Raw genomic sequence first — 26,709 nt, 5'->3', positions numbered from 1 at the left:
GAACAGATCTTGTTATCCTTGAACAGAGAAAGTGCTGCATATGCTACTGGCATTCTACTGTGTTTTCCCCAAAATAAGCCCGTTAAGATCCACAGCCATAGGGGTGCATTTAGTACCATATTTCTCCAAATATAAGCCCTAACCAGAAAATAAGCCCCAGTGCATCTTTTGGAGCAAAAAGTAATATAAGACCCAGTCTTATTTTGGGGAAAACATGGTACCTGATCCAGGTTCAGCCCTGTTCATTGATGTTTTTCTTTCAGTAAGTTTTCTGAAAAAAAAGTTGCTCTGGATGAGTTTAATAAATTTAAGACAGTAGGAACAAAAATCTGATGCTGTTTATACATCAGTCTGAATTAAGGTTTGTTTTAACCAGTTTGTTTAATCACTGTGCCTGCATTCATATAGTTAAGCTACAATCTATGCTTTAAAGCAGAATGGCTTGATCTGCAGAGCCAAAAGCTAATGAACCTTTTATTTTTGTCTAACACAGAGAAATTGGAAGTTGCTTAGTAATACAAATTAGCATCACCATTTATTTCAATTTACCATTTACTTTTATTTGAAACTCTGATTTACAGATCAAGTCAACTTCTGTAACTAATGACCTCCATTGGTTTAGAACTCCTATTAACCTCTAAACATGTGGACTACATAATTATGAATAAAGTGCACCCTAAACTTTAACGGCCTCTGTAGAAGTAGCAAAATATACTATTCCTCAAACATGATTTCTAGTGACTCATCATATAAACATAGCTTACCAATATGCTTCTTAATCTGCTTTCTGCCATGTATTCATGACAATCTAATTTATAGCCAAAAATTAATTCATTTGAATTTGTTAAAGGAATTTTAAAGGAATTATCTGGCTTCTTCGTTAAGATGGAAAAAGGACACATTCTGATACATTCATATTGGATGGCTTCAAAACTATATTAGCTGTTGAAATTGGATTTATCTGCACCTCTTATGTAAGAAAATGTTAAGTATTGGATCAGAAAGTAGACCAATTACAATCTGTATGGACAGGTAGATCTAGACTTGGATCTCTGCTCATCAGTAGCCTTTGTCAGAGTATTTTCCCACCTGATCTACTGTTAGTTCACCTGTCTTTTGATCATGAGGCAGCAGTACATTTATGCAAATACAAAATCTCATATGTGGTTTGTCTCTTCTTCCATTAGGAATCTGTGTAAATTGAATCCAAAAGCACAACCAAAACAAGAAAATGTGGGTCTATTGAGAAAGGAAGCTCTGTTGGAGCACAAGAGTAGAAATAGCATTTTAAGTTCAGTTCCATTACACAGAACTCCATTTTAGTCTATTTTTTGCTGTTACAGGTAGCCAAGTGCAGTGTTTTTTTCTAAATGGCATAGGGAATAGTAACATTTATCCAGTAGCAACATCATCTACTATATGAAAGTAATAAAGTTATGTAGGAGCTTTGTACTGGTGGGGAAGCACTGTGTTCCAGTATTCTCAATAGATCTGTATTTGGGGCAACTGTAAATTCTTTCTGTAACTTTTATTCAATACCCCAAATGTCATTATCCCAAAGGAACACCAGATTGTATAGACTGTATGCTGAACACTAAATATAAATACTAATCTAAAGAACACAACAAATCATTGACGATTGTTAATAGAGAACAACAAAACAGAAAACCAGCAGTGGGTTTTACAAATTTATTTCTAGTCTTTTAGGGGAGGTTTTTCTCTTTTGCTGGAAACTTACATTACAGGTCTGTTGGTGACTGTGCATTTCAGACCAATGGTGACAATAAGTACAATATACATATATAGATATATATATATAAAAAGTACAATTCTGAATTGCTTGGCTTTCTATAGATTGTTATATCAATGTGACAAATAAAGCATCTCTGTTGGCACGTGAACCTGCTTGTCAGCATTTGGCCTTTTAGTACGTACAATACTTTAAAAATCTGCAGTACACGCTGCCACTTCTCAGTGAAACACATCATAAAACTAACAACCAGTAACTCATCAATTTTCTTGGTTGGTTCAGAGACACAGAGATGCCACAAACAGAAGTGTCTATGAGGTAAGCAGTAAGAAATGTTCCTGAAATGTGGACAGAATCTATCCAGTCCTCCTGGGTCCTGCGACTGCTAGTAGCATTACACGGCTGTTGTCTTTAGGTAGGATCTTAACTGCAATTGCCCTCAAAATGAAGTTCTAATTCTGTTTTGGTTTAGCAGCATACAGGCAACTAGATTATTCTTCACCATACAACTTGGTTAGCTGGCTTACTTGAGATTTAGAGGTGTTGCTTTCTGTTTTTGTTTTAAATTAGCATTATGCTATAATTAACATCATCAACAAAAAACCCTAATATATCATAACAGATTAAACACACAAAATACTTAATTCCAGAAGATAACCTATCATACCGCATGATGAATCCTCTCTGGTGGAAAACATCAAAAGGCATATAAGAGTTATATTATAATGCACCTTTCATATAGCAAATGTGGCTAATAACACAGCTTAAAACTACTATGATAATAAACCCCAGATCAGAAAAAGAATCCACTTTATAAAAACGCATTAACAAAAGAACCTGACATTACTCAATCTTCTGAAATGTTTGCTGTTTTAAAATAAGCACAAATTAGTTGCAAATCGCCGAGACCCATTCAGAATAATGTCCAATGCATTTCTGTTTGCAGTAAAACTATGAGGCATTGTGAACAAACATTAAAACCTGATCTAAACATGGTTAACTGAAGTATGAGGTATTGTGAAACAGGAACCTTTTTTGGAATAGAGCAGTAATCACATTAAGTAAAATTGATCACATAAAAAAAATCTACCAAAAAAATGATGTCAATAATATAATTTTCTATGAGAAAATTTAAAACCTATAACATGGCAGTATAATGACATTGTATAAACAAAAAATGACCACAAAATAGCAGCAAAACACAATGACAAAGATACAGAAAAGCAATGTTAATTTTTTTTCAATTCATGCTGGGAATTTATCCATAGCAGCTCAACAGAAAATGTGGGAGCATCTGCTCCTTTTTTTTCTCCTTTTTAAAACTTTTCTTTTTTTTTCTTTTTTCTTTTTTTTACAATCAACACCTTAGCGGCAGTTTCTCACATACATTTTGCCATCACATTCTCCTCAAGCATCAACTTCAACAGCTATGTCCACGTCCCTTCAGCTACCTTCTACAATAATAGATACATAGCCAAGATGTGCAAATTTTCTATTTGTAGCTAAATTTAAAAAAAAGGAAGGGGAAATACACTGGATTAAGATCTTTTTTTTTTCAAGTACACCAATTGTACAGTTTTAACTATGGTCCTTTTCATACTTAATGCTATTTTGAAAATATCTAGGCCAAATGTGTAACTATCTTAAAATGTCTTAAATTCTCAGGAAGATGAACTTAAACTGTAATATTGAGGGTAAAAAGAATTTTTTTATTTTGTTAGAATCAAGGGGGCGATTTATTTTACAAATTATACTGGCCTTTCTGAACATCCTCTGCAATAAATATTCTTTTTAGCCTCAACTATAAATTATACATTTTAGTGTTTAAAAGCCTTCAGTTGTACAACATCTAGAGACCACTCAAAATATGTGTTCTGTAGGTAAACCTTTTAGGCCCCTAAATTTATATTAACAAAATGAGTTGGCACCAAAAAAAAAATCATCTAAATATCTTTTCTATCAAAATGGTTAGGAAGATATCCTGGCAATTTTGTGAATGCAATTTCTCTGACTGGAATACAACCTTCAGGTGAAAAAAAAAAAGACCAAAAAACACACCTTTCCTCAACACCATAGTTAAATGCACTTGCTTTGCAATTCCAAGTTTGCACACAAGCACTTTATATATATATATATATTTATATATATATTTATATATATAATTTCCAAACCATTCCATTTGAAGAAAAAATTCCCACACACAAAAAAGGAAGTATTTCCTATACCTAATGAACTGAAAGTGCTTTGAAATGGAATGGTTTTACAACTTTTTTTTTAAGAGATAAGCTGTGGATTCAACCTGGACATAAGTAGGCTGTGTATCTTTTGGGTTAAAACTAGTATGTTTTATGTATACACAGGTAACTATAAAAAATAGGAAGGTTACAAAAATATATTATGTCACTATTGCAATTTCTCTTTATTGTTGGAACATATGTTAACGCCTTTCTCCGGCCATGCTAAGGTGGTACTCTAGAAGGCTTATGCACAGGCAATCCACAGGCAGAGAAGATTAACATATAATAATGATGTATGCTAACATATACTAATGTAAAGATTACATTAACCATTTATAAGGTGAAGAGGCTAAACCTAAGAGAATAAAATAAACATTTGCAGATGACTTATAAAGTGACTAAATGCATAAGCAAGCAAGATAGAGAAAAGCCTAGAACTGCATTAAAGCTATGCTTTTTAAAAGGGAAAACGCACACACAAACCCAAACACATAAAATCTATCTAAAAACACCCTCTTCTACTTTAAAAATGGTTGGCTTTTTAATATGCAAGAAACAAATCTAATACTCCCCTGGCGACATGTGTTGCTTGTAATGCCTAGTCTGTAACATATATGCATGCATACATACATACACATATGTATGTAGCACAAGTTCCTAGAGAGATCATGCAGATACTACTTTATTTTTCTTTTTTAAGACAGTTGGGGTATTAGGGAGGGTGAGTTGCCTGCTAAACTGATAAATGGAAGGAAGGAATAGCAAGGAAAAAAGAATGATTAACATTTTCCCTTCTGGTATAAAAAGTTCTGGAGAAAAGGTTTTCTGGGGAGATCTTGATACCAATTCCTTCTCAGATGCCCTTTTGTCATTTGCTGGAACAGCCAGGTAAATCCAATCACCGAAGTCCTCCTTAAATATTCACATCTCTAACATCAGTGGGTGTGCAGGAAAGATCAGCTTCCTCTTCAACAGTCTTTGTTTCTGAAGATACATTGTGTTGCTGTGCCTGGCGGAGACTAGACTCAAGGAGAGATTCAATCTGTTCTTGGCAGGCTCGTAAACAATCCTGTAGATGTTTAAGAGAAAAGGGCAGGGGAAGGACAATAAAATTTTCTTTAGAAATACTTGGAGCTATCATATTCTTCCAAACAAAAGGGTTAAATACCATGGCTTCCATCTATACAATGGGATTTTTTTCCTTGCTCTGTTAAGGAGGAAAGGAATTCATTCCATTGGCAAATGTCATCCTAGCATCAAAGGATCCCAACCTCCATTCTCCTAACTTAAAGGCCCAGTTCCAATTTCACTGGAGATAGTCTTCAATAGTTATTGATACTATCTTTCTTCAAAAACTTTGGACCTTTGGGTTAAAAGTGGTATATAAAAGTACACACATAGTATCTGTCCATCCATCCATCCATCTTTGACCATAGGAAGGGTTTGGCCACATATATGATTTGGAGACACTGACTCAAAAGGCCGAAGACAGAAAAGCTAAGCAATCTTTTTAATCAGCAGACCTTGCAAGCAACTCCAGACTGTTTCTTGCCACCATTCTAAATAGAGGAACAATGCCTGCCTTCATTGCAAAATGCTAACTTCCTATCTTTGAATAAAGAGCCATGTGACTAGTGTTTTTTCTGATGTAAATAAAAATATTAGAGACCAGCATGCACAGGTTTCATGCTTCCAGAAGATTTACCTTAAAAAGGTAAAAGTGGAAGCTGGGATGGCGCACAGGAGGAACCAATGTAAAATACCAAGATAATTATCTTTATGGAACTAAGCCATTCTATCTCAAAGTAAAAATATATACAAAGTGTTTTAAATCAGACATACTAATAACATAATTTTGAAAGAAGAAAAAGGATTTTCCTACAATTCATAAAAATAAAAAATTAAGGTTCAGAAGCTTTCAGAGGTCTGTTCATAATCATATTCTATATCAAATAATGAATCAAATTCATTATTATTCAATATTATTTCAACTATGAGCGAATAAAAAATGGAATCAAAATTAACAGGAAAATAGCCATTGTGTCAAGATACCAGCAGGTAGAGATAGTCCTTGACTTACAACCAATCACTTACCAACTGTTCAAAGTTACAATGGACCTCCCCAAAGCTCCCTACAACTTGTTTTTGAAGTTATGACAGTTATCTCCTTGTGCTCAAATGAATGGCTTTTGGTGCTTGGCAACCAGCCTATCTTTACAGCCATTTGCAGCATCCTGCACTTGTGACTGTGATTTGAGATTTTTTTTGGGGGGGGGGGGCATTTTCTGGCATTTAGTTCTAGTTTCCAACCAAAAATAAAGTTCATTTGAACAACTGTGCCTAGGAATGTTTCTACTGTATATGATAGAAATTAAATGGCACATTTTCTTTTTTAATGCTTGTTGCTCCACAATTAATTTTCAACTGTAGGAAAACAAAGAGTCCATGAACCTGAAAGTTCAAAACTACCAAATCAAGCTATCATACAAGTATAGGCTTTAATAACAAACTGCCAAGTTGTAATTTTATTCTAAAAACAAGTTTCTCAATTCTGAAGATACTGTCTTGGTGCCCCATTGCATTTTATACATGTACTATAGGTAGTCCTTGTTTAGTGACTGCTTTATTTAGTGACCATTCACCATTACAACAGTGATGAAAAAGTAATTTTGCGACCAATCCTCATATTTACAACCTTCACAGGTCTGTAAAGCAAAGGAAAATTGAATTAAGATTATAAGCACCCCCATGGTTTCCCTAAGCAAACATTTTGCTTAACAATCAGGTTGCCAGACTTGAGTCTGTAGTTGCTGAATGAGGACTATCTGTATAGTGACTTCAAAGCTGTCTCCTGATTGAACATATTTTAGGTATGTTGGATTACAATGTCTGATATCCCTCCCCCAAAGCATGGGAAAGAATCACGACTGCTGAAAATGAACTGGGGAACCAAACTGAGATTCAGCAGCACCAATGGACCTATAGAAAAGCTCTGTTGGTGTCCTTCCATCTATCTGATTCTCAATATTTGTAAAAAAAAATCATTAAAAAGGGAAACTTGACACAGAAGAAAACTGCCGTCTTTATCTTCAAATGGAGACCAGAACCTTGAAAGATGGCCATAGTCCAATGTTTTTTCGTAAGTCTGCCTGACTGTCTAGAAAATAGAGGAAATGTAAAAAGGAGTAATAGAAAAGTAGCAGCAAATGACGTAACAGCAGTTATCTCCCTCGCGGCAGTTATTCTTTCACACTGGGCAGTACCCCCACTCGGCAGCCATTCGGTGAGGTTGCCTACAACCTACCCTCAAGATTTCAAATGGATTCACCACAACAAAATAACTGGAGATATCCATTACAGAAAAATGCAATTGGAGGGAATCAGGCGGGTTTCTGTAAGGTATATTAAGAAAGGACAAAACAAACAAGACCAAATGTTTTTCTCAAAGAATCACCTATGTATTTCAGTATATACATTTGATGGCATAAGTTGCTTCCTTGATTCTATAGCGGATCTGGAATTTCTCAGACAGAAATATGCAATCTCAATTAGCAATTAAACATAGCAAATAGCCACCAACAGGTATACTCATGTGTGCTGGTATAACACCTTTTTCATCCACTGTGATAATAGTTACCTTAAATGCACAAAGTAAACAATCCCACAGTAGTTTACTCAACTTCCCTAGCTCCCTGTTTACTCCTGTCTCTAACAAACATTGTCTCAACATGTTTAACACTATGCATTAAGAACTTTGAAGTTTTCTTTTGGGATTGCCTTTTCTGGTTTAACCTATGACATGCACTAGCCCTTGTGGCGAACCCAGTCTTCCATGATAAATTGCCGTCAAAAGTGTTAGGATGTGCATGACTGAAAATGAATGTTGCTTTCCTGAGATGGTGACCTGCCTGCTGTTTTCTTTCTTTTCTGTTTCGGTTCTGCCTTCAGAGGCTTCTTGGGTGATCTACCAGCTTTTCACTGATTCTACTGCCACAAGAACTTTCTCTACCACATAGCATTGGGATAAAATAAGATTAAAAATCCAAGCTTACAATTCCCTGCAAGGCTCTTCTGAGAGAGAGGGAGGTTAATCCTACCTCTAAGCAGATCAGACCATCAGTTACAGCTCACTGAAAACAAATAACCCTTGACCTTTACTGATTTAAACTCTAGTGTAATATTTCCTCTTGACAGAGATTCAGTATTTTAACTAGCAAAAAGAAATACCCCATCTCTTAAAAGTCATTATCCCATATATTGTTTCTCTGCTCTTGGCTTTTCCCAATAAAGACATGAAGATGGGATGTCCATTACATGAAATAACACTTTTGATTTTTTCTTCTCTCCTCCCTTCCCCCTCTCCACACTTCTTTTTGCTTTCACAGTCTGGGAAAGTCCCGAGGTTGCCTCAACCGTAACTATACGCCATATTCAGCAATTCCATTCGGGGAAACAGGATACATATTTCTCTCATGGTTCTATTCCTGACTAATCAAGTGTGAAATGTTATCTTCCTAAGTTCTCTGTTGGAATTCAGTAGATTGTCTAGGATGAATACATATCCATGTGATTGACAATGAAGAAAAAATTCCCAAACCTAAAGACCAGCTGCCAACTATAAGTAAAATAATAGGCCTATCACTTTCATAGTGTGTTTTACAGGTCAATACACTATCAAGGAGTAAACTGTCCCTTTTTGGTTTTCCTCTTAGTAGTAAAACTGGATTTCATTTCTATCCCATTGTACTTCAGGAAGCACTCCTACCTATGCTTGAGCTAGGAAAGAAAGTTGCAATTACATGAGGTTCTCGCTTAATGACTAGTGTCTCACTTAAAACAGTAACTGGGGACAGCTGTTGCTAAGTGGTGCAGTCATTAGTTTATAACCATTTTGCTTTACTACAGAAATTCTGCTCCCAATTACCATTATTAAGCAAGGACTCCAATCTTCCTTTGGAGTTTGAGTTGGGGATGAGAGAAAGATTATGATTAGTTCAAACTCTATTCCTTTAAGTTATGGCTTAAATCTGGATTTAACTCAATGAGGAATCTTGGAAGTAGCAAGTACACTGCAACTTATTTTCTCCCAAGCCATCATAAAGTAAAACACAAGATGCCCTCTGAATTTTTCTACATATCAGAAAACATGGACAACAAGGGTGGTAGGGAGCCATATCTGGGATACAGCATCCTAAACGTTTGTGTAATGCACATATTCTGGAAAGGGTATTGGGTATCGGGGGAACTAAAAGAGATGACAATACAAATTTATGGCTGGCAGTGGCAATTTCAGAGGACATGTCTATGGAATCCTCTTCTTGAGAAACTATTTTATATATATTATATTGGGTTGAGCCAGAGCTGTATTAAGACAACAATATAATAACCACTACACCACCAGCACAAGAGCCATGGTGGTGCAGTGGTTAGAATGCAGTACTTGCAGGCTAATTCTGCTGACTGCCAGCTGCTAGCAGTTCAATTCTCACTGGCTCAGCCTTCCATCCTTCCAAGATTGGCAAAATGAGGACCCAGATTATTGGGGGCAATATGCTAACTCTGTAAACTGCATAGAGGGCTGTAAAGTACTATGAAGTGGTATATAAGTCTAAGTGCTATTGTTATAATTAAAATTGTTAATCCCTGCTTCTATTAACAAAGAAAGCAATACACAAGAGTATACTATTCTAACCGAAAACTGTTTTTCAAAAGGGAAACCATTTTTCAAAAGATCATATTTATGAATTTCTAACTGCTAAATTGTATAAATGCTGTAGTGCATCAATAATTCTCTTTCCTTAGGCTCTGGGATCATAATTTATTAGAGGGCTCTTCTATTGCTGTACTGTATTATCAGTTCTGTGTACTGATTATTTTTACATAATTTTATTATGTATTTGTGTTATCAAATAGTTTTGTTTTTAATTTATCTAAGCTGCCCAAAGTCTCATGAAGTCCAGTAAAATAACTATAAAATATAAAGTATCATGCAATTTTGTGAATTAAACCTGTATTTAAACCAAGATCACTTCATTCTACTTGACCCAAGACCTGTGAATGTTGGATGTAAGTAACATCTGTATATGGCCTACATGCATACCTAGGCAACCTGAACAACAGTCACTAAAATGATATGTACATTAAATATATGGCTTCCAATTATCTCCTGTATAATTAGACAGGCTCATATGCAAAGATATACTGAAGCAGAGAGTATATCAAACCCACTATAGTATAGCTATCATGATTCTATTTCATATAGGCTCAAAGTGATCAGTGGATAAACCTCCTATGCTTGGTTCTCACATAACTGCTGCTTGAGGAGGAAGGAGATACTATTATCAATATAATATAATATAATAAATATAATATAATAAATATAATATAATATAATTAATATAATATAAATAATATAACAATATAATGTCTCAGAATTACATAAAAAGAGACTTCAACTTCATTCTCCAAACTTCATGACCATGATATAAAATATATTATTTTTAGATTCTGATAAAGTACATGAGGATGGTGCATAGAAAGGGTGGCTGTTCTTTCATGCTTCTTCCTCAGTACTATGGCAGGAAAGGAAAGATTTCAAGCAGCAACATCGTATGGTAACTTAAAACATTTAAAAAATAAACATGCTTAGGTTAAAACAGAAAACATCAAAAAGAGAGGCAGCTTTAACATTTATTATCTATTTGGAATACAAACAAAATATTCTATGGTTTGAAGAGGGCTGACGAACTCCAATTTATTAAGAAATAACACAGAAACCTGATCAAACTGACTTTTGCCTGACATTTATCTGAAGGTGTGAAAATGGTCTAATGATGAGGCGGACAAGCCAAATTGATGGAAGACAGTTCAAGAGGCCTTACTATGGTTATCTGACTTCTAATTACCTCAGATAAAAGCAAAATGGGAAACTGGAGTCCTAACAATATAAATATGAACCATAAAGGAATTACAATCAGATGCATTTTTTTAATTAAAAGGTGCATTTTTTTAATTAAAAGGAAATGTTTAATTACAAAACCCTCAAATCCTTAGCCATCTATCCTGGGTATAGCTGGAAATATATTTCACATTGTTCAAATGGAATTACTTGAGGAATACTGAATGTTTTACATTTTGAATTTCTTACTCAGACTTTTAATGGCAAAGCTATATGGTAATTGTATTATACTGGTCAAAGACCAAAATAAAGATTGCCTGAATGTTATGCCAGAAATAAATACGCACACATACATGTTTTAGAAACTATATTAATTCATATTCTACAATTTCTAATTCATCTTATATTAATCTAAATAATCACAACAAAATCATCAAGAAACAAATGAGATCATCCTGTCATTGTTTTGAAGAAAAAAAAGAGTTACTGTGAATACAACTATTTTGCTATGAGTCACAGCTCCTTCAAAGTCCTGTCACATGACTTCTAAATTATCATGAGCTGGGTCCAAAAAATGTCTGAATGTTGAGAAAACTGCTGATGCTTTTTATAAAGGCTTGGGTCTAGATTAGCAGATTTGCACAGTACTGTGAGAACTAAAGGGATTATGGTGTTTGAAATCTAACACATCTAGGTGCACCAGGTTGGAGAAGGCTGTTCAAAAGCAGATAATAATAATAATAATAATAATAATAATAATAATAATAATAATAATAAAGTTGGAAGGGACCTTGAAGGTCATCTAGTCCAACCCCCTGCTCAGGCAGGAAACCCTATACCATTTTGGACAAATGGCTGTCCAGTCTCTTCTTAAAAACTTCCAGTGTTTGAGCATTCACCGCTTCTGGAGGCAGGTTGTTCCACTGGTTAATTGTTCTCACTGTCAGGAAGTTTCTCCTTAGTTCTAGATTGCTTCTCTCCTTGATTAGTTTCCACCCGTTGCTTCTTGTCCTGCCTCCAGGCGCTTTGGAAAATATCTCATGTGCCTGGGCAAGAGTTTAGTTAAGAATCATTGGATTTAGTTTTTCTCTTTTTATAAGAATAATATGGCACTCTAGCCTAAAATTAAAACAGCTCTTCTATGAGTAGTGCGCCTTTCCAGGTGAAGTGGAAAACATCTTCCTCAGGTCGAATGAAATCCATAGACTGAGGCCCTTTGTTCTCAGCGATAAAGCTCCTCTTTGAAAAGGAAGCTTTGCCCTTGATCACGTCATTATGGAAAGGCATTATTACACCTGGTCAGAAACATGTCATGTGACAGGTCTAACATAAATGTAGGAATCAAGAATGCTTAAATATGATTTTCTTTTGAACTCAAGATAAGAGGCTGAGAGCCCAGATGGAATTTTGAGAATGAGCGTCAGGGCAAAATGGCTTCTACTGAAGACATGGCTGTTCACAAAATGGCTACCATATGGTAGACTTGGCCAATCCCCAAAACAGTCACTGCTCAGAAAGTGACCCCTGCAAGATGGTCTCTACTATCACACTGAAACTCTGTAACATCATCATCATGACTCCACAGCACTTCTCAATAGGCTAGCTTCTCATTATATTTTACTAGAAAAACATTTTTAAAAAGTCACCTTGCAAAGGATTTTAGCAGGCACTATTTCAGACCCCAGGATTAACAGTGGTCCATGCAGGTACTATGTTGCCTACCATGCTATTATCAATATAGTAAACCGTTTCTGCTAATTCTCCAGGAAAGGAAAGAACTAAACTAAACTGTGCTTGTGAATTGCTAGAACAATTCTGCTCTCTTATCTGAATATTTCAGGCAGCCCAAGATTTCCATGGAAAATTCACACAATTGAAAAATGAACATTTTAAGATGTCTTTTAAAAAAAACCTCATTCCATTAAAATATATGAAATTTGAGAATAGCTGATGAAGTTGCAGACAAAGACTTCTCTATATATTAAGCACTATCTCTGCATATCATCAAAAATAACTGTTTAAATCACAAGTCCTGCAGAAACTTTGATAAAAGGAACTGAATAAACATTCATCAATTTTGGCTAAATTGAACCCTACATCTTGAACCCATATAGGCTTTCAGAAAGAACATTCTTAGCAGGGCTGCCATAATCTGGTATGGAAACTGCAAAGGATAAGAATGCCATGTGGGGTGGGGTACCAGTTGGAAAAGGGGGGAGGGAGAAACACCAATAACACAGGCTTACTAACCCTGTACACGTACACTTGATCAGCGAGCTAGAACCTATGCCACTGCATAATTACATTTAATACTTTTTGAATATTAAAAAAACCGTGGAATTCTGCATAAAGTGCCTTGTAGGTTAGCAATGAATCTGATTCTTAGCACTATTATCCAAACTCAAACTATAGTAGCACTAAAGCATATTTTTCCCATGCTTGATTATTTTTCATTCTGGTAATGAAGACTATGGAGGACAGAGGACAGTCTTCAAATAGAGAAAACTATGAGTAATTCACAACATTACAAGATGACTATTAACAAAGCCTGGTCTGAAGGAGCCTAAACCTGTGACCCCAAAATACATTTGCCTTCCTATCAGTGGAATGCAATTTCTATTAAACTAAACACATCTTTATGGAACCCATTTGGTCTCAATTGGGAAGCATGTTGAAGGCCTACAAGGTAGCAAAAGGTTGTCCCAAAAATGGCATTTTGAACTATATACGCTGCTTGCCCTAGGGCAAACTCTATTTAGCCACTCTTCTCCTGCACACTTAATTGATAATTCTGGAGAGACAAATTGTGGTTCCTGTTTTTTTACACTAAATGCACATAATCCTGATAAAACTTTGCCCACAATCCATGTCAAAAAATCAAGTGTGTGTGTGTGTGTGTGTGTGTGTGTGTGAAGGAAGTATTTGAGAAATACCGTAATAAATCTATCCATAATCTAGTGATGAAACAAAGATGGCCATCAAATTGCCTCAACATATTATTCCTTGTGAGCCCTTAATATGTTTATGAGGATCTGTGATTGTTCTCTCTCCACAATTCTCAGGGAAAGACCTTAGAAAAGGGGGGGGGGACACACACAATGGGCACCTCAGAACCTGCTCAGAGTAGAAAGATCCTGAAAAAGAGAGAGGTAAGGGTTTCTTAGTTGGTCTCCTCCTCTCCACACTGTGCCATTACTAGCTGGTCCTGTGAGAAGGATCTTCAAAATTTGGTCTTCTATTTATACTGTATTTTTATTTAAAAATGCTCTTACTCCTGGTAAGAAAGACACTTTGGGACAACCGTTATCCAGAGTAGTTGGATAGTACCAATATTTTAAGGCTATATGATGGTTTTAGCTGTATGCTCAAGATTTGAATGCAAAACCATAAGGTTGATTCAATTTGATACATTGTTGACATTTGGATACCTCACAAGAACTTATTTCAAGCATCTATATATACTGGGTTTTCATTGTTCCAAAACAAAGCTAAATTCTGTCTTAAGTTCACACATCATTATGGCATGGATCATTGACTTTAGGTCTCCCTTATAGGCTCCTTTCCTGCCCATTCATTCATGAAAGGTTTATTGCTCACCAGTTACTGATAAGCATCTTCAGGAAACTTTGGGGTGGGGGAAGCAGGAAAAGGACTATCCATGTTTTTACAAAATTATGGGATATATATATATATTGGCATTTTAATAGAGAGAGGCTGAGGGAGAAGTAATTCAGCACTATTTTCTGAAGAGGCTGTCAAGTAGTAAACCAATTATATAATTAGAATACTCTTAGGAATGGGGTCTTCTCCCTTTTAACCATTTAGTTGTAGAGGGAATCTTCACTGTAATTATATAAATTAAAATACTATTAGGTTTGCTCATTGCCATAACTACATTCCTCCTATTTTAAGTGCTGCTTTCTTCTGCAGTTCAATTACCTTTAAACCAAACCAATATAGGTGCCCTTTCCTCTTTCTTAGTGCTTAAGTTTAGACTGAGTGATGTTTTTTATCCCACACAATATATTAATGCAGGGGTAGTCAACCTTGGCTCTTTTATGACTCGTGGACTTCAACTCCCAGAATTCCTGAGCCAGCTGTGCTGGCTCAGGAATTCTGGGAGTTGAAGTCCACGAGTCATAAAAGAGCCAAGGTTGACTACCCCTGTATTAATGCATCTGATTATTAATGTATTTGAAAAACACTGCAGAAGACAAGGTGACTTACTGTGAAACATTCTCCTCAACTGCTGTTTTTTCATTTTGATATTTATAATGGACGTTTGTTTTTCATTTATTTTAAAATTGTTTGCTGCCCAGAGTCAATTGCCGAGATGGGCAGCCATACAAACTAAATGAATGAATAAATAAGTGAATGATTAAATAAATAAAGCAGCCTTTCAGCCTTTCCACAACTGGAATTCACAAACAGAGCAAACACCTTGTTAGAGGTACACAGTTATCAATTTAAATACAAATCAGAATTCAGTGACAGCAAAATAGATTCACTTGAGGATCAAGAATCACTTACCGGATCACATTTGATAACTTTTGATAGGAAAGGTGTGAGACATTGATAAGAGAGAAAAGAATTAGTGTTTCCAAGGTGAAGACCTTGCACTGCTGCTACCACACTACCGGCTGCAATCATGGAAGGTGGGTTTGAAATAAACTTAACATCTGTTGGGGAAAAAAAGAAACAGACATTACTATACAAACCATTGTGTATGCAAATAAAAGGTAATACTGAAATGGTAGACAATTTAAAGGTGCAGCCTGAGATAACTTAAAACACAGAAAACCCTATTCTAACATTCACAGGCATTTATGTTATTCCTAGAACACTTCCCTGGATTATTTCTGGTCTCCTATAAATAACCCCAAGTAAATCAGCCAAAAGTTAATGTAAACTTACATTAATAGCATCTGTAAATGACAAAGCACTTGATAGCTATGTTAGGACATACAGATCTGGGTTACAAAAAATCTTCTAGATTGGTTGGCAGTAAATAAACTGTTGCTGCCACCTAGTGATTGTGTGGAATTCTGCAGCCTATATTTGACAGCCTCCCAAAAAATAGAATGAGAATTAGTGGTCAGGCCTTATCTCATCAAATGTGAGCAGTAGGTTGAAACTTGAACACAATGTTTTTTATTGAAAATCCTTCTCTGAAAATTGAGTATCATTTATCTTTTGATGATGAGTTTGCTGGTGAAACCAGGACAGTGTGCAGATCTTAACCTTATCCACACTATTTCTAGAAATTCTCCCGTTTTTTAATCAAGTATTCTTTTCTTTGTGAGTGTTATGCAACACATCATCTTCCATATCAATTATCTATTTATTCAGAATAAAAAAACTTGGTCAAATGTATTCTTGCACTCCAAGTAACATATCCTGTTGGTAGGTGATGAGGTATCCTCATCCCATAATCTTAATCATCTCTAAGAAAGATTACAATACCCTCCAACCTGTAAGTAAATATGTTTAAACATTTCCTTTTGAAAAGGCTTTGTTTCACCCTTTTCTCTTATCAGCAACTGCCTGCTAGCATTGGCAATAAGGATAGTGTAGCTAAGTGAAGGGGGTCCCACAAATTGGCAGATAATCAGTTACATTCTGATGTGATACCCTGCTGACAAGAACCTGGGCCAATTTCCAAACTGCATTGCTGTAGGTCTTGGTATAAAACCACTCCTGTGATTGATTGGCCTGTAACTGCCATCGAAAATGTTATTCCTTCTTACAACAACAAAAGTAATCATTTGCACTTTTAAGCTAAAATTCCTTCTAAGAAGGAGAATTTGATTCACGCTTACATCTGACCAGGGCTAAAGAAGTGGAACAAGCTTTAATATCTAATTAATATTTGTTATCCTATCAGCATCAGCTTAAGAAATAATCTTAGCAACCTGTAAATAAATCTGGACAGTTCCTTAATTATTGCAATGCAGCTCTATGCTGCTGGGTACCCTCCAAATGATCTGAAGAGCTGCGTTTTGAATAGTTTTGATATACAATTTCTTTAATGACTTTTGAAATAGCATATGTCAGTGATGGCGAACCTTTTAGAGACCAAGTGCCCAAACTGCAACCCAAAACCCACTTATGCACCATCAGGTGCCGGGTGGGTGTGGCCCATTGGGTGGGTGTGGCTGCAGTAGTAACAGCAGACTGGGTGGGACTAAAAAGTTCAATCAATTCCAACTTTGCAAGATCTTTTTTTTCCGCAAGGTTGAAATTGACTGAACCTTTTTTTTTGTACACCGCGGCAGAGGCCTAAAACCCAGCTGAAGGCCTAGGGTGATGGCACGCGTGCCCAGAGAGGGCTCTGAGTGCCGCCTCTGGCACCCGTGCCATAGGTTCGCCACGACTGGCATATGTCACTTAAGGATACATGTAAGCATTTTATCACATTGCATCCTGGTAATTCTTTTTCTTTTAAAAGTGGACACATCCAAAGTGGCAAATCTTAAATGAGACTTCTTCCAACATTCCACCTCCAATTTATCTATTAATTAAACATGTTTGATCTATTGAATCCTCCTTCTTCTGGAATAGAGTAGGAAGGACTTTTCATTTGATTCTCTCTCACACACACACACAAGCTTGTATGTGTGTGTGTGAGAGAGAGATGGGGTGTGTGTATATGAGAGAGAGAGAGAGAGAATGATTATGTGTGTATTCTGCTATTATTTTTAAAACAATTAAATGACTCAAGCCAGTGAACTTATCTAATACTCCTTCCTCCTATTTTCCTCATAACAACCACGCTACGAGAGGGATTTGGCTGAGAGAATGACCGGCCCAAAGTCATCCAGCTGGCTTTCAGATCTATTCCATCAGTGATAGGAATTAATTTTTTGTCACTCAATGAAAGCAACAATTCCAAGTTAACGTTTTGACTGAGGGACAATTTGCATTTAATATTGGTCCTTTACCTGAAGAGCGAAGGCAATTCATAATATTTACAAGCGTAACATGCAATTGCCCATTCTGAAGGTGTCAAATTACATACTAAATTTATTTATTTATTTATTTAATCAATTTGTATGCCTACCTAGCTCACAATTGTTACTTTGGGCAATTAATATCAGTTTAAATTCAAGCAAACAAAAATGACAAAATAAAATAATAGACATAATACTTCAAAGGCCAATCATATTTTTAACCTTTGTAAAAAAAAAAAGATCTATTTAATATCCTGGTCCTAGGAAAAGAGCCATATATTCCACAGGGGTGGGGCCATCCAAATTTTGTATGCGGAGGGGGAAGTTGATGCTGTTCCACAGGACAGGCCCATCACCAGAGGTGGCCCATCCTGTGGGTCCCATCAAATGACACTGTTTCATAGAGGGACCAAAAGCACACCTGTTCATCCTGACAGATTTTTATAGGACAGGCAGAGATAATCAGATGGGTGGCTCCAAAAATAACATGATCCTGTGCCTTGAAGGGTGATTTTTGTGGTATCTAACATCTTGAATTGAATATGGAAGCCTGCTGGAGGCCACTGCAGCTCACAAAGTAGTGATGTTGACATGGCATCACCTCTGGGAACATTAAATGTGGCCGCCTAAATCAGTTGTGGCTTCCAACACAGCAGCCCATAAGGTATGCAAAGATTCCTTCAGGCAGTTTTTCCACTCTGATGCTTTACAACTCCCAGAATTCACATATAGGCAATATACATTGCCAATATATGTAATATTTATTAAATACTATTTAATGTTGTTAATGTTCCTAATGTTCTTAAAATAAGGTTCTTATTTTGGAGAGGTCTGAACTGCTGAACTGCTAGTGATCTATCATAGATCATATTAAGATCCCACAACGACCTTCGAGAATCCATTAAAAAAAAAACACCTCCCTTTCAAAATGGCAATAAACCAGAACATGAATTCCTGGTCCCACTCTTTCTTTCCGAGATGGGAAAAGTGTTAATGAAGTTTAAATGACCAGTTTGTGTCTGTCCCCATAACCACCCCATGTTCCCATAATAAGCCGCATGGACAGACTTTTTTTGTTGCGACCCAACAAGGAATTATTTGTGGCAGAGACCACTAATTTCAGCATATTAATCAGGGGGCCCCTCTTGGCTGTAATTGGATGCCCGCAAGTGAAGAGCGTGGCATCATTGTCAGCCTTCATCGCCTCATCTTGCACTATTGAACGCTCCAGAACAAGGGGGCTTCGGTGAGATGAATTAGACCTGACATAGCTACAATGGGGAAGAGGCCCCCTCAATTGAAGCACACATCCCCAGCAGCCTATCTGAGACTTCATCCAAAAAGAATAAACAACTTCAGTGTGGTTAAAAAAAAAAAAAAAAGGAGGGGTGGCGGAGGCAGAAGAATGCCAGCCACCCTGAAGGGAAGACAAAGCAGGCATCTAGGCACTGTGGCGCTTTAAAAAAATTCCTAACAAGGCAAGTCACCCCCTTTTCCTTTTTCAATGGAGCAGCAATTCCATCTGTCTGGAGAGCCGGGGGCTATGAATGAAAATCTTTTCATTGAGCCAAATCAAAACTCTGAACATAAATCACCGGCTGCAAGATTCAACAAGTTCCAACTGGTCACATACCTTGAGACTTCAAGTTTTTAAAAGCCTTGAGAATGGAACAACTAGGGCAAGCAAGGTTTCAAAGAGAATGACTTTTATCAGGGGGAAATCAATAATAGCAATAGTAATAATTAATAGTAATGATCTTGATTATGCCGAGGCAACCAGTTGAACACAATGAAAAACGGTCATGCCCGATATTTATTCCTATTAATCATTTGGCTTTTATGTGCAAATGCTTCTCCTTAGCAATGGCCTCAGCATCGCTTTTACTCTATTATATTCCTGTTTTGATTTGCAAGTCTTTATTCGTTTTAAGTGAAACAACTCAGGACACCCACCACCCTGCTTTTTGCAACCTAATTCACGTATGAGCAGAAAGTGTTAGCTTTGGTACAAACATGTACAAAACAAAACACTACAAAATAATCCATTTGGGCCAGGGATATAGGGGAAAGAGGAGATAAAATTCTTTTCATCATCGCTTTTGCTTTTTAAAAATCTTTTTTCTGTATCTAACACAAAGCCACACTCACCCTAATCTTCAATCTCTTTTTCTCTTCCCCTACCTTCAACTTTGTGTAAACTACCTTCTTCCATTATTAAACTTGAGAGATGTTGTGTTGGATCTTCCCCCAGGGGGCCTCTGCCTTACATATCTATGCTGCAAAGAATCACTAGTCGGCCTAATAGGTAATTCCTACAATGAACTTTGAATGAAACTTCCATCAGTTGCAAATGAAAAAAAGAGTTTGTAATTCATCCAGATAAAAACTTGGCAAAAGGGCAACACGGACATAGAAAATCTTCAGTGTGCAACAGAAAGACAAACATCCACATCTTAGTCTAGGCATCCCCAATTAATCTAATGACCGCTAAGGATAAATTTGCTAACTAAAACGCTATTAACTAATGTTGACTTAGGCAAAATTCACACTGACTTCCTTGAGGTTGGGGGCTCCCTTGTTGACCTCCACACTTCCTGTAAGCTTGTGTAAAATGTTTCTGGACAAGGTTTGCATTCATCAATTCATTTTCCGGTTCTACATATGGCCATTTAGAACAATGTTTAAGATAGGCCTCAAGACCTGCCTTCTAAAGAGAAACATAACAACGCTGACAGCAGATCAAAGTACTTGGCCCTTTGCAAGCCTCCAACCTTTGAACTATTCTTGTTTTCATCATTGTGGGACTCTTTCTGCCAGCGCTACAATCCAGGTTAAACATCCCCATACCCTAAAGAAAAGGCTGGGCAGGCATTTGAAAGAGAGTCTATTAAACTAACACCGTGGCGGCAAAAGAAGCTGATTAAAAAAAAACCCCAACTTTTACTTAAAAAAATTAGATTATCGTATTTGTTTGTTAGAACTATTCTAAAACATTCTAAAGATTTTAAGAGCTTGGCAAAGAGCACATTTTTCAGAAAATCCTAAACTGCCTTCTCTCTTTGGTAGCTAGGCTTAGAAGAAAGGTAAGCTTGAGAAATACTTAATATTTACATATTTTCTGTGGCCAGCTTTCCAAACCAGACTGCAATGGAGAAACCATTTAAAACTGCGTATTTTTTTTAATGGTTTGCTATTTTTCTTGGATCTTTCCACCAATTCCATTTCAGGTGTGACATCACAAACATTGCCGAGTGTTACATCTGGTGCCAACTTGACCCTTGGAATTTATATGCCTTTCAGGTTTTCAATCTTAGGTAAATCCTTGGTTTCTTGTGCCCATCTGGGATCAGATCAGTCATATACACACAAATCAATCTGCGCAATCCTGGTATGCTTGATTTAAAAACATTCAACTGGGCCCTCCAGGTATGTTGTAACTGCAACCTCCCAACCAGCATATCTAGAAGACCCCAATTCAGTTTGGAATAGGTTGTACAATATCCTTGCTAATCAACCTTATGAGGGTTTGAAAGAACACGTGTTCACATTGTCTTGTTCTTCCTAATTAATCTGCTTTGGCATTTTCTGCTCTGGCCTATCCATTTTATTTTATTATTTTTTTAAAAAAAGTTGTCTACCTGGACAACGGGAATGCAGGGCTGCATTTCTGACCCCATGCTCCTGCTTGTTTGAATGGGTGTGGCAGCAGCAATCAAGGAAATGAAACAACAGCAGGCAAAGTTTGGAGGAGCTTGAGAATGCAAGCATGCGCAGACACACAGATTGCCCTTGAAACCCAACACCCAGGCCTCTCTGTGAAATCCTGGAGCTTAGTCAGTGTCTCTAGCTCCTCCTGAGGCTTTAAGTGCACATGGCTGCAGCCAAGCACGTGGTCAGACTCAACCCTTAGCCAGGAACCTTTTACAGCACCCTCTTCTTGTTTCTCCTGGAAAGGAGAAACGGAGTTATAAAGAATTCAGTTGGGAAAGACATTGTCTAGGAAGGAATAAGAATGAAATCTGAGGTTCCAGGAAAAAGCTGACACATGTTTGTAACTCTGAATTCTTTTTAAACAGTAACCCAACAGCTTTCAAGTCCTAAGAGCCTAATGACTTTGGTGCTTTGCAGCCATTTACCCATTCCTGCTAGCTGAGCTGCCAACGTCCTGCTCTGACACTACAGATCACAAAGCACCAATTTCAGCCTTGAAGCTATCCAGAAATGCCACTTGCAGAGGCCAACTCACCTTTAGCAAAGTAATCCAGGTTCTGGGAGCAAGCTCATGTTCATTGCAAGCATTAGCTATGCTGAGCTACTGCCACCCATTTTATAGTGTGCCCCTGTAAGAATTCTGGACAGTGGAAAAGGGAAGCGGGTGCATTTGCTGGGGCACACAGAAACATAACACGCCTTCGGAGAGTGCAAGGCTCATACCTGTTGCACAGAGAGCCACAAAAGTCTGGGCGTGTTTACGGATGATCTGCTTGCTGTCCTCAGCCACAGGCATTTTATTTAGAAAATGTTCAATAAAATCGTGAGGAGTCGTGGCAGCCAAATTCCATTTCAGCTTATTCACCAGAAGCAGTTCCATTTGCTGGGTTGGGATGAACAGAAGAGAAGGAACAAGAAAAAAAATATGTGGTTATGAAGTTCTGTTTATAAATAGTTAAGCACACAACTTGTTTTGTGGTCTTCTCACCCTGTTCTACATCACTTCAGTTTAGGTCTTCTGCTTCTTCTAACAGAAATTGAACTCTTGCCAAATTTAGCAGCAACCATTGTGCTACTAGAGAAGAGCATAAATAGACAAAGTGGGTGCCTTTACAGATGAAAATTACATAATTCTGTTCCCTTCCCCCACCATTTCCAGGCACTATCATCACCCAGCTGTTTTGAACTAATGTGCATTAACTAGGCAAATTGTTCAAATTAACACAAGAGGGCGCCAGCCACTCATTTTATTCCCCTATCTTGTTACTGTATTTTTCCTACAGTGAATAATAAGGATTTAACATATTAGGACATTTTCATTCAATTAATCTACTGCACCATGTGGGCTGCAGCTGCCCAGGGGTTGACAAATATCCCAAGACTAAATGCATCTACTGGCTTCCCCCTCCCCCCCCCACCAAATTTAGTGGTTTGATTCTGATGCACATTTCCTTGAGAATAAATGTGGTTGAGTTCAATGGGACTTGTCTTTCTATAGTGTGGTTAAAACACTGCAATTCATCTTCCATTCAAAAATATGTTATATATGTTATATGTTCTATTTTATCAGGAAGTCTAAGAGCTAGCATATTTAAAGTCTGAAATAATTTCATGGGGAAACCACATCATCTTAAATAAAAAGGATTGTCTGGGAGAATGGACTTTGTTTTTTTAAATTAGTTTTTAAAAAACTAATTGCTTATTGCTTTCCCAATGCAATAAAAACAGGAAATTACCAGTAATTCATTCGGTCTAATGGAGTTATCAGTGTAAATACACAGTTTTTCTGCTGTTAGAGGAATAGTTTCCTTCATTTTTGAAGCCACGAACATACAAGTAGCTCCGAGTAGTTGCAAGCGGCTTTTCTTGATGGGTTCAAAAGAGAGGTATCGGTCCAAATAATTCATCGCCAAGGGGAAAACTTCTTCTTCACATTTCTGTTCCTCACAAACCTGTTAAGTAAGGGAGGGGAAAAGGGGGAAAAAAGAGACATGCTAGAAAGCTTTTACTCCCTGAATTAAATTGGTTTCTTTTCTTTCTGATAACAAATATATTTTAGGGGGTAGAAAGCAAAAGAAAAGAAAATAATCCACAAATAATTCAGCATACTTTATTTAGTTATTTTTTTTAAAAAAAAAACCTGTGAAAACTGTAAAGTGTAGAAGAAGTGAAAGAGAAAGTCGCACGAGAAGAAAATGTGCTTTTCCGAAATGCGGTCGGACATTTGCAGGAAAAGACCAAAATAGGTGTCTGAGACCCCACGATTTACCAACAGGCAACCTCAAGAAAGCAATCTGGGCTAAAAAATGTTGGGGGGGGGGCATAAGCCTTGGTGCCCCCTATTGGTTTCATTTGGCTTGAGTGTGGCTGATCGCCCCCCCCTTTTCCTCGAGACACAAAGGTGGCGTCGAGGCAGCTGCAAGCTTTTTCCCCAGACGTCATCTTTTCAAAAAATATTTAAAAATATTTAAAAAATCAGCAGAGCCCCCGAAATCGGCTGAAAACAACCCCTAGGGGATCCTTTATCGATCCCCATTGGGATAGGACAGGGGGGGCTCTCAAAAAGACCTCCCCGAAGTCAAACTCCAAGACCCCCCATTCCTCTTCTCTCCCTGCCTAGAGAAGCAACGTGCGACATTTGCTTGCACTCAGGGTTTCAAAAATTAATTAAAAATAGATCACAAGCACCCAGAGCTTCGGGAAATGGCTGAAAATATAGCCCAGTCCGTCCTGATCCTGGTGGGACCCCTTTGAAACGTGTCTCAAGGGGGAAACACGAAACCCACACTATTTTTCGCCGGGCGACCTTGCCGACAAGTTTCTGTAGCAAAAGCATGTCTTCCAAGGGGGGGGGGAGGGAAAGGAAGAGACTAAAACCTCCCTCTGCTCTGAACAAAGGAAAGTTTCAACCAGCAGCTCCCCCAGATTTGCAAGCCAAGATCCTCATCCCTCGGCCCAGTGGCCCCGCGGGGACCCCACTTTTCTCCGCCGAGCTTTTTCCCTTTCTAATTATTAATAAACACTTGGCCTTTGCAATAAAAGAACAAAGATGGCGCATAATACTGGCACCAGGAGCACTTGCATACGTGTCCACGGATATTAATTTAAAATAAAATCCCCATCAAATGCATGGCCACTTTGAGGGGCCACCGAAGAACCCGGGGGCGATATTCTGGGTTCGCGGGCTCTAAGGATACCGCCTTGGGAATCCATAGACCTACAAGAGGGGTGTGTACGTTGGGGGAGGGCGACTTCGGAAACTTCCAAAACTTACTCGGGCACCCCGGTTTTTCCCCGGATTCCCGTTTACAGGGGTTCCCAAGCTCTGAATCTGGCTGACAGGGCGTGCGATCGACATTCCGCGATCTCTCGCCCGAGACCACGCAGCCCAAGAGGACAAGCCCGACCGCTGGGAGGGGACGACCGACTCCACTCCGCAAGATGTTTTAGGGTGCAGGAAGCGGGGCTCGGGGTTTAAACGCGAGGAAGGGAGGACGCCATAGGCACACCAGGGTCGCTTTATTGCTAGAAAGCCCGAAACTCTTGCGACGCGCGTTTACCTCCAGCATCCAAGTTGCCACTATTTTCCTCATATATGGTAAGATCTCCTTTTGCACGCACTTGAAGTAGGAGACGGAGGGCGAGCAAGTCTCCTCCGCTTTCAGCATAGTCTGCAAGACCCTGTCATTGAGGAGGTTGGCATCTTGGTAGGCTCTCCGGATGGTCTCGACTTCACAGCAGAGCAGCTGATGTTCCATGTCTTCTGCCGCCTCTGCCGCCGCCGCCGCCTCCACCAACGCCGCCGCCGCCGCCGCCGTTCTTCTTCTTCTTCCTCTTCCTCTTCTTCTTCTGCGGGCTCCAAGGGCTGGCTGAGTCAGTCTGTTCTGACGCTCCCCCCCCGAGTCCCTCAGATGCTGCTCGCTGCTGTGGCTGCTGCCGTTGCTGTTGCTGCTGCTGCTACTGCTACAGCCCTCTGGAGGCTGCAAAACTTTCTAACTTCCAACAAAACTCTCCTGTATGAGTCCCCGTGTGACGTTACTGTTGTTAAGCAGAGATCAAAGCGCGCAGAGAGAATGCGAGAGAGAGGGGGGAAAGGAGCGAAGCCAAAAGCAGGGGGCCGAGCCGTAAAGCCATCCCATAGGCTTCAAGTCCTTCCCCTTTGCTTAGCTGAACAGACGCAGGGCTAAATTTTAATGCAAATGCAAATGAGGACAAGGGCTCGCTTTCTTTTCTTTTCGCGCTCTCTCTCTCTCTCTTTTTTTTTTTATTAGGGGGAAGGAGCGAAGTTGTGGGGGAAGCCCAAATGGTCTCTCTCCCCCCCCCCTCCCCGATCGGGCAGAACTTCTTAAAAACGGAGAGGGCTCCGCGAGGCGAATGATGAATGAGGCTAGGCCACACACAGGCATGTTGGGGCAGAATATGGGCTGGAAGACGGGCTCCGGGTGCTTTTTTTCCCCCCAAGAAAAGGCACAACCGTCGCCCCGGTTTAGCCAGAGCACCAGGATCTAGATAGCTAAGTGCTGATTTTTCATTCCACCCCCCTTTTTTTAAAAAAAATTAGAACCCCGCCATTTTCAGGAAAGGGTTCGGAAGGAAAGGGCGGTAGTTGTCAAACCCCCCCCCCCCCGGGATTAAGGACTCCTAGTGATCCAAACTATACGCTTAAAATCCAGTCCTTCGCTCTCTCTGCTTGCTATCTTTTAATGTTGAAAGCGACCACCCTGTTCTTTACGGGCGACCCTCCGTGGTGTCGGGGACCGAGTTTGCACGAGACTGGGCTTCCAGCTTCGGGATGTCACACTACTTGTATGCCACTCGCAGGAGGGCACCTCGTCCGCGGTGGCCAGAAGCAGCATTATGGACACAGGAAGGGCACTGGCTTGGTGAGAGAGAGAAGAATGGGGGGGGCGGTCATTCACACACCCCAAATACTACCCAGTGAAAATCCCAAGTGTGTTTAAAGCAAGATGGTGGCTACTGTTTCTTCCAGGGTGCGGAGTTGAACACGAGAGAGGAAGATGGAAGTGCAGTCATTTTGCCTCTGGATTGAAGTCCCGAGGCAAAAACCGAAGGAAAAGTTTCTTCCATTCATTTCAATAGGACGGTTTGGTTTTACTTCCACCACGAATTATACAGGCGGATGCATTCCGCAAACATTTTTTA

At 38.6% G+C, this 26,709-nt stretch overlaps 1 protein-coding gene across 1 annotated transcript; it reads right to left on the bottom strand.

Moving 5' to 3' along the window:
• Window positions 1-1,675: 1,675 nt before the first annotated feature.
• Window positions 1,676-25,323, bottom strand: CCND1 (cyclin D1). Its single transcript, XM_015814073.1, has 5 exons — window positions 25,107-25,323; window positions 23,283-23,498; window positions 22,270-22,429; window positions 15,416-15,564; window positions 1,676-5,056 (listed from the first exon to the last, which is right to left on the bottom strand). The coding sequence occupies exons 1-5, from the start codon at window positions 25,302-25,304 to the stop codon at window positions 4,901-4,903; spliced, it is 879 nt and encodes a 292-aa protein (XP_015669559.1). The 5' UTR covers window positions 25,305-25,323; the 3' UTR covers window positions 1,676-4,900.
• Window positions 25,324-26,709: the final 1,386 nt, after the last annotated feature.

This window comes from Protobothrops mucrosquamatus, unplaced genomic scaffold, assembly GCF_001527695.2.
Source record: "Protobothrops mucrosquamatus isolate PMUCROS unplaced genomic scaffold, P.Mucros_1.0 scaffold214, whole genome shotgun sequence".
Taxonomy (NCBI): domain Eukaryota; kingdom Metazoa; phylum Chordata; class Lepidosauria; order Squamata; family Viperidae; genus Protobothrops; species Protobothrops mucrosquamatus.
Note: the sequence above shows the minus strand (reverse complement) of the source record. Positions and strands in the feature narration are given on the sequence as shown.

Excerpts from the sequence above, each read along its gene's own strand:
- CCND1 (XM_015814073.1), bottom strand. The coding sequence starts at position 25,304 with ATGGAACATCAGCTGCTCTGCTGTGAAGTCGAGACCATCCGGAGAGCC. Across the intron at positions 15,565-22,269 it reads TGTGGCTCTCTGTGCAACAG|ATGTTAAGTTTATTTCAAAC; the intron begins GTATGAGCCTTG and ends TTTCCCCAACAG. Across the intron at positions 5,057-15,415 it reads AAGTTATCAAATGTGATCCG|GATTGTTTACGAGCCTGCCA; the intron begins GTAAGTGATTCT and ends AAACATCTACAG.